General features: G+C 40.3%; 1 protein-coding gene and 1 long non-coding RNA gene across 4 annotated transcripts in view; both read left to right on the top strand.

Moving 5' to 3' along the window:
• The first annotated feature begins 4,150 nt into the window (after window positions 1–4,150).
• Window positions 4,151–6,923, top strand: LOC122323253. 2 transcript variants are annotated; one of them, XR_006246983.1, is made up of 6 exons: window positions 4,151–4,384; window positions 4,627–4,728; window positions 5,027–5,054; window positions 5,141–5,172; window positions 5,266–6,058; window positions 6,139–6,923. It is a non-coding gene; the product is annotated as an uncharacterized LOC122323253 (long non-coding RNA). The 2 variants fall into 2 exon arrangements; XR_006246982.1 differs by having other exon boundaries at window positions 5,266–6,923.
• Window positions 6,924–7,699: 776 nt separating this feature from the next.
• The window catches only part of LOC122323489, a 2,752-nt gene continuing 1,816 nt past the window's right edge, over window positions 7,700–8,635 (top strand). Inside the window, exons 1-3 of one of the 2 annotated variants that reach the window (XM_043217352.1) lie at window positions 7,700–7,790; window positions 7,895–8,206; window positions 8,282–8,593. In XM_043217352.1, the coding sequence (XP_043073287.1) occupies window positions 7,742–7,790; window positions 7,895–8,206; window positions 8,282–8,593 (673 nt within the window). In that variant the 5' untranslated portion in view covers window positions 7,700–7,741. The remainder of the gene's footprint in view (window positions 7,791–7,894; window positions 8,207–8,281; window positions 8,594–8,635) is intronic. The other variant, XM_043217353.1, reaches the window with a different exon arrangement.

Here is an 8,635-nt window from a genome sequence, read left to right as displayed (position 1 = left end):
AAGGTTTCATCTCTGCATGTAAATCCAAAGGGCTGCGAGCTCAGTTTAGAGTGCGCGCTCATCTAAACCCAACCACTGGCGCGCGTGAGCTCCAAGGCGCATTTGTTATCTCGGAGAGGCACTAACCCTCACCAAACCCGAGATAACGAATTCTCAACATCCCATACGCCCGCCACAACGCAGCACCGCTCGGCCCTCAGAGGAACGGGAAGAGAGTCGTCTTCTCATCGCCCCTGCTCCGCGCAAAGAGGCCCAAACGCGGGACTCCTCGTCCGCGCAGCTTCTGCGGCTCTCCAGCTTCCCGAGCTTCTGCCCCGACTCGTATCCTAATGAAAGCAAGTTCGGGAGCGGCAGGCTGTCGAATAATCACCAAGACTGTCGTCTCAGGCTTTCGCTGGTTTAATAGGTAGGTCAGGAGCGAGCGCGGCAAGGGAGCGGGTAGTGAGATTAGAAAGACGAGCAAAGAAGATTTGAGGCTTAGCGCCGACCTCGAACCGGCTTTTGCGCGCAAACGGCCTCTCGCGCGCTTCTTTCCTATCCAGCGCGAGCAAGATGTCAGCCGCTTTGCAATATTTTGACGTGTAGGTTAATGCATGGCCGATGTTGAACGTGAGTTGGTGTAAAACGTACCCGAAGTGAATGAGGACGCGCGTGCAGTGGTGCGGGAGGCGCGTCGTTTACGCGTGGAAAGAAGTCAAGTCGGGTTGCCGTTTTCTTTTCTTGAACTGACTCTTTCTTGTAGCTCGGATGATTTAGTCACACGGTGTACAGCAAACGATTTGATTATTGTTTTAATAAAGCTGTTTTGGGCTGTATAATTTGCTTAATTCCTCTTCTGTTTGGCGGTGGGAGTTGTTCTGGATGATCTGGTTGTCGAGTTAATTATTCCTAATTCTTTGGAGTTCATGAAGGTAATTGCTGTACTATCAGAGGTAGGCCTAATGGCCCTTTGATTTGCGTCTTTGCACACTTTCTAGTTCAGGTTCACATACTGCGCGCGCACGGCTCCCGAGATGCCCGGGGTTAGTTGTTTTTTCCCTAAAACAACGTTGTCGTGTTTGTTTTCTTTTGGAGGAAGTATAAATGACAGCAGTTATTGGAATATTTTGCTTGGACACGATAATAGCCTGTTCCGAAATATTGCTCATAAATGTGTGTGTTTGTACAGTGCAGGCATAATAAGAAGCTTAGTTTGAAAAAAGGTACGCAATTCTTCCATTTCTGTTTTCAAAATGTTTGCATTACTGAGAAACATAGATTTAGTGGTTGCAAACTATTTAAGGTACATTAAAAAGTTTTGTTCAATCGTTAGTTGACTGAATTAGTTTTTCCTTTTTGAAATGGAGCTAAAATACATTGATTGCAATCATTTAATAGTAAGCTACATTGATTATTTTTTCCTGTGTGTATTTATTTATTTGACATTAAAAGTTATTAAAGAACAGAACTGTTGATGGATTGTTTATTTTTATGAATATATATATATATATATATATATATATATATATATATATATATATATATATATATATATATACATACAGAGAGAGAGAGAGATATTGATTCCTGCAATGCTTTGGGTTGGAACGAAATGACAGAACGGCCAAATAATTGAAAAAAAAAAATGTGTAGCATGCATTTTGCACTCTTAAAGCAAAAATAAGTGATACCTAAAAGCTATTTGTTTGTTGTCTTTGAATGTTAACCAGAAAGTGAATACAAATCTGAATCAAAAAGAACTAAAATAATGCCAATCTCAAAGACGTGTGAAGCAGAGAGTAAATGATTACGTGATCTTAAACAGCACTACCTGGTTTTAAAACACATGCACACTTAAAGGGACTGAAAATGAGCGTTCACGAATGCAGGAGGAGCTTCAGTAACTAAAATATGCTAAACAACAGTATTTCATAGTCTTTCTTTCTTCAAGAAGTTTTATTGAAGTTTTATCGTGTTGGAATAGCTGAGGCATCACATTTCTATGTGATAAAATATGAGAGTTTGTATGTAGGCCGTGCTTTTGTGACGGGCGTGATACTGCGTGGGCATCTTGCTGAAGTCCCTCTGCCGGCATCCGAAACCCGTGTGGTGAAACCAAAGTAAAGAAATGCATTCAAAGCAGGATGTTAGATGAGGGTCTTGTAAAACAGACTCGACGCCTGCTCACATGTCCATTCACTGCAGTCACATACAACCAGCACTGAGAGAAAACCGATGACAAACAATTATTTACACAAATGAAAAATACATACGCATGTTTACTGACATACATACATCCCCACAGATCCTTAAAGCCATTATTATTTGTTGAAGACGCATTTTTGCATTAAGTTGCGCACATCCCATTTCTCATAATAACAAAAGGACAAACGTATTGTCCGCACACTGCTCTCACTGCTGCATAAGAATCATTTATTATTGCAATGTTTTGAGCATCAGGCACAGTGCTGACGAAGACCCAGTGTTCAAAATACCTATAAATACAGGCACGACATACACAGAATTAATAATAGTCCTAATTCTGTGATGGATTGCATTCAATCTGTAGTCTATTTAGTCTATTAGTGTATACACACAGCTTTTTCATTTCTTTTGCAGCCTGTATTGTAATTATAATTTTCATTTGCTGCTTTAATTAGTTTTGTAAGAAGAAAAAAAGCAGTTTTCACATCACAAACACTCGATGCTTGTGACAAAGGCAGATATCCCTCTTTTTTTCTGTGTAAGTCGAAAAACATTTGATGCATTTATAGAATTGCACGTGTGTGTATTTGAAGTGCGCGGTGGAGAAACGTCTCTGGTTCACGAGGCGAAGGTGCTGAGCAGCGGCCGTTCTTCTCCCACCGAGATGCCCTTTTCATCTCACGCCCGGGTGGTTAGATCAAAAACGTGTGCGAGTGCCTTCAGAATTACAGCAGACTGTCAGAAGCGGGAGAGTCAAACGGCAAAAAGAACACCTGCTCGGTCTGCATTGACCTTTCTGGATGAAAACCTGTAGATGTATGCAACAGAGAGAACCGCTGCAGAATTTGTCGATGGTGTGGGAAACGCAAACCTTAAACATCAAACCTCTTGTATGAGTTAGCAGTACCACAGCAGCACGTTGTCTTTTTGGCCTCTTTGGTCCATTAAGCATGGTTATATCTTGACAAACACATCATGCATGGGATGACAAATAATAACAGGTTTCAGCAGACGGACACATTGCACTTCCAAAGTAAGGAAATTCTGAGAGGTGTGAGGTGCATTTGGCCCCATGACTTCAAATTAATCATACGTAGCACGTTATTTTGTCGTGTTTTCCAAAAGCGTCTCGACCAGTATAACTAATTAGCAAGCATAACTAATCTTCTAACTAATGCACAAAGCAAACCTGCCGTTCTATCCACGGCCTAGCTTTTGCTCGAGTGATTTATATAGGCATGATGAGGGCACACCCACCGAAGACTTGCCATTTTCAGTCAAACTGGGAGGCGTTTTATCGCACGATCGCCTTTGTTAAGTTAAAAGTGGTGTATCAGCAGATATCCTTCCAGACACTTACGAACATGGGTGCTTGGATGCAGTTTTGGACGCTACTACGTTTTGGCTTTTTTGCTTCGCACTGTAAGTTTTGACATTCTGAACGCATTTAACTATTTAATAACTATTCCAGTCGTAATACAGAACTCAGAAACAGTGTTTTTATCATTATTTCGTTTGCAGCCGCTCACTCGTTCATCTTGACTCAGTCACCGGGATTCAAGCTCGTCTCAGTCGGTGCTTCTGTAGAGTTAAAATGTCAATTTGAGCAGGCCTTTAAGTACTGCTTTACTGCTGTTACATGGCAAAAGCTGAATCTGCGGACTGGAGAACTCACCACCGTGGATACCATCCATGAGAACAAAGTTGATCAACTCGGGGACAGAACTTGTGTTCTGACTCTTAATAACTTAAAAGCTTCAGCCATGTACTACTGCATTAGTCAATTGAATCACATGGCTATGATCGCAACGGAAGCAGGGTGATCGTAACAGGTACAGGCCTAAATCACTTCTATAGGATCACAGTTACTAAAAGCAGCAGTGTTTTGACTCTGTTCTCTGCTGCAGGTCACTCGGAGCCCAAACTCTCCCTCGTCTACACACACAAGAAGAAGAACGCAGTACGACCTGCAGTGTCTGGTGTCGGGTCTCGTCCCGTCTCAGGTGCGTGTGTTCTGGATGATCGGAGGGACTGTGGTCTCTGGATGGACAGAGTCTGGCTGGACAGACCACACGGAGTCAGCCGCCGAGTTCACTCGAGCTCATCTCTCTTCCCGTCGAGGAGTGGAGCCGAGCCGATGATATTCAGTGCGTCGCCGTATATGACGGCAAGAACATCTCCAGGACTCTGATGCGAAGAGGTGCGAGAGTGATGAAATGATGAAAAATCGACTGATATTGTCCACTTAGGTTCTCTTTGCATTGTAAAACATCAATTCGTTAAAACGAAGTACTTCTAGTTTGTAACAACAAGTCACATGACTGAGGGAAAATGCCTATAATGATGCTTATAATTGCTAAAAATAATTACAGCATTGCATTTATGGTTATTAATGAGCTTGTGTTTCTAGTTATAATTGATCTGCCCATTGCTGTTTTTCAGGATCCGAACCAGAGATCTACTCGTGGCTTATCTACACCGGCTGTGTGGCAGCAGTCCTGACCATAATTATAACCGTCTCCATGGCTGTGGGATTATTTTGAGGTAAAGCTACTCATTTTGTACGCTTAGACTAGGCTGTTTTAAATACAAAAATGCATTAAAGCTCATTTCTCGTAATGAACCATTCAGAATATTCACATGCTGGTTTACACGGCCCGAAGAAAATGTGCAGGTTATAAATAAGCACATGCAGTAGCAAAAATTATTTGGATGTAAAAATGTTAACCTGTAAAATAAAACAACAGTTTAAAACTCAGATGAAAAAGCACTGGTGAAATTGTGCTGATGATTGTACGAGACGTCTTGGCAAACATTTAATTTTCTTCATTACGCTTCTCAGATACGGTGATGACCAACAAATCCAGAAGGTCAGTATCACGACACACTTTATCAGCTCCTAAATGAATTTAATACAAAATAACTTAACGGACCCATCAAATGTTTTTTATTTTAGGCTCACAACAAAAGACGCCCACCGCAAAATTGGTAAAACGCAGCATTTAATACTCACGTTATATACAATCATCGCTATATTATATTAAGAAATAGTCAAGCAGCAGAAAAATGAATATGTTTCAGGTAAACAGAACACACTGAGAGAAGAGACTTCATCTGTCCTGGTAAGAGGACGAAGTGAAGATGAACATTGAACTATAACTTTTTTTTTTTCTGAATGTCTCGTGAAAGACTAAACAAGCTCGACATATGTATCACAACAATTCTGACAGTATTTTTCATGAAACATACCATGCAATGCGGGTATGTTACTCTCCAGTGATATTGGTAAAAGCTTTAACATTATTTAAGCATCGAAACAAAAAAAGTTATATGCAAATAAATAAATAGTAAATACATGGTAATAAACAATTATGTTAAAAGGCATGCAAGAAACAACCTGAGGCTGAAAATATTCTGGCGTATATATTTAACTGAAAGCCGACGCCTGGTTCAGATGTGTTTTTTTAGTAACGATGGCTGTTCCTTGCAGTTTTTGTCTTGAAATTATTTGAACTATTATATTACTTCCTTTAACTTTTCTTTGGAGCTATAGACACGTGAATGTCATGAATGTCATAGAATGAAAAACATTTTTACGGAAAACCTCTTTAATGTACATGGCTCTCTGGATTTCTTCCATCCGGCTGTCAATATTTATTCATTATGCATTATATTTATTCACTGGCAAATACTAGAAATATGAGCAAACTCTTCAAGGAAACAGATCAAATGCTCTTATAAGAGCATGAGGAAGCTGCAGCTATTTAGGGATGAGAAATGCTTCTAGCATTTTATGATGTTAGTATTTTATCCAGTGTTTCTCTGGGGATCCCATCAGTCACGGACAGGACGTTGGTCCATCGAAACAATAAAGGTAGTGCAAAAGTAGAATTTGTAATCGCAAAAGTACCCTTACAAAAAGTGATACTTACAAATATCTGTCTCTTTTTTCAGCGTGGAGAAGAAAATGCTGCATAAAATACTAAAAGAAAAGTTTAAAATGTAATATATTGTTATATGTTGTTTACTCATAGCAGAATCTCTGTTCTTCTTTTGTTATAATGCATGATCATGAATATTTATTGGTTAGGAACTGTTCTTAAAGGCTATGTGTTTTTAGTTAGATATTTCGGTAACACTATATTTTGATGGTCCCTCATGAACATTATGTTGATAATAAGTAACTTTGCAAATACATGTCAACTAACTTTCATTAAAGTATAAGTAGACTGAATGATTATTATCTAATAACCCTTTATTGTGATGATCTCCCAACAGACATTATACTGACTGTAGGTAACTTCTCAAGAGCATTATTCTAAGCCTAACCCTACCAGTCTTATACCGAAAGTTAGTTGACATGTAGGTATAATATTTGAGATTGTTGTCATATGTGATTTTGATTTTTGATTTTTTTGGGTTTGAAAACCCACTGTGCATGAAACAGGAAAATGTTTGGCCTCTTGCTGTAGCCTTCATCCTCTCATTCGACAGCTTGTGGTTAGACAGAAGCTGCATAACAGGATGTCGGAAGAAACGAGAGTCTTATGACACAGAAATGAATCCTCCTTTCATTGTCCGTTTCTGCAGCAAACCCACTGCCGTTATTTAAGCCCTGATGTGAAACGGTTTAAAAAAATTGTATTGTCATGTAATGTCTTTCCCTCCATCCTTACAGTATGTAAATAACCACACTTGTTGTTATGACATATAATAAATAAAATGAAATTGGTAGCAAACGCTAATCTGCATATCTGTATCAACATTTCATCAGCAGTAGTATTTGCATTTTGAAAGCATAATAAAATGTGTTAATGTTAACATATCGACATATAAACTGTGAATAGCTACAACTGAGTTCATATTTACATATTTTATGGTTAGGATCAGTGAACGTAAAAAATATCCAATTTTTTGTATTTATAATATTATGATTTCCATTTATATTGGCAAAACGTCATACTTAAATGAACAGCTGACCCCAAAATGCTGTTATTATTTACGCACGTAAGCCTGTACTGACTTTACGTTCCGTGTTAAACAACACCGAATGGACGGAATACGTTCCAAAGGAGAAAGCCAGTGGTTTTTTCTTTTGGTATTGGGGCGACCTGTTCTAACCTGCTGTGTTGAAACGGCACACGGATGTAGCTGTCTGAAGTGCAGGGTGGAGTGAGCGTCGTCCGTTCTTACACCATCTCACAGACCAAAAAATGGCTGCATTCAGACCGTACAAAGATTTCCAGAAAACACAGTTACCTGGCAAAAAAAAACAGCTTCTCAGCTTGCATAACCACTTCAACGGTACACGAAAGCGAAGCACTTCATAAGTGCTCCTTTGCAGCCTGTCTGCTAAAATAAGCACCATCGTGGTAATTTGTTTTGACTGCATACAGATTCTCTGATTCGTGACGTAAATAGGTCTTTCACGGTTGCTATAGGAAGGTCCACCCTCTGGTGAGTTTTTTTCCTTGCTGTTTCAAATAAAAAAAAAAACCTGTTGCATTATGACTGACGGTGATGTTAAAAGATGCACTCGAGCACTTGAACTGTTAACATGGGTGCCTGGATGTGCTGCTGGATTTTGTGCATTTCTTCTCTACTGAGTAAGCCTATCAATATCAAGACATATATCTCAGTTAGTGGTTAACTTATGATTTCATCATGCAGAATATGTGCTGTATGCTTTTTTTTATTCTTCCATTTGCAGCCGCTCACTCGCTCATCTTGACTCAGTCACCGGGATTCAAGCTCGTCTCAGTCGGTGCTTCTGTAGAGTTAAAATGTCAATTTGAGCAGGCCTTTAAGTACTGCTTTACTGCTGTTACATGGCAAAAGCTGAATCTGCGGACTGGAGAACTCACCACCGTGGATACCATCCATGAGAACAAAGTTGATCAACTCGGGGACAGAACTTGTGTTCTGACTCTTAATAACTTAAAAGCTTCAGCCATGTACTACTGCATTAGTCAATTCAATCACATGGCTATGATCGGCAACGGAAGCAGAGTGATCGTAACAGGTACAGGCCTAAATCACTTCTATAGGATCACAGTTACTAAAAGCAGCAGTGTTTTGACTCTGTTCTCTGCTGCAGGTCACTCGGAGCCCAAACTCTCCCTCGTCTACACACAAGAAGAAGAACGGTACGACCTGCAGTGTCTGGTGTCGGGTCTCGTCCCGTCTCAGGTGCGTGTGTTCTGGATGATCGGAGGGACTGTGGTCTCTGGATGGACAGAGTCTGGCTGGACAGACCACACGGAGTCAGCCGCCGAGTTCACTCGAGCTCATCTCTCTGTTCCCGTCGAGGAGTGGAGCCGAGCCGATGATATTCAGTGCGTCGCCGTATATGACGGCAAGAACATCTCCAGGACTCTGATGCGCACCAGCTGTGTCACTAATTTTCAAAGTAACTATAGAGTTTTAATTTAAAAGGCCAATTAATTAATTA

The sequence above is a fragment of the Puntigrus tetrazona genome, chromosome 19 (genome assembly GCF_018831695.1).
Source record: "Puntigrus tetrazona isolate hp1 chromosome 19, ASM1883169v1, whole genome shotgun sequence".
In the NCBI taxonomy this organism is placed as follows: domain Eukaryota; kingdom Metazoa; phylum Chordata; class Actinopteri; order Cypriniformes; family Cyprinidae; genus Puntigrus; species Puntigrus tetrazona.
Note: the sequence above shows the minus strand (reverse complement) of the source record. Positions and strands in the feature narration are given on the sequence as shown.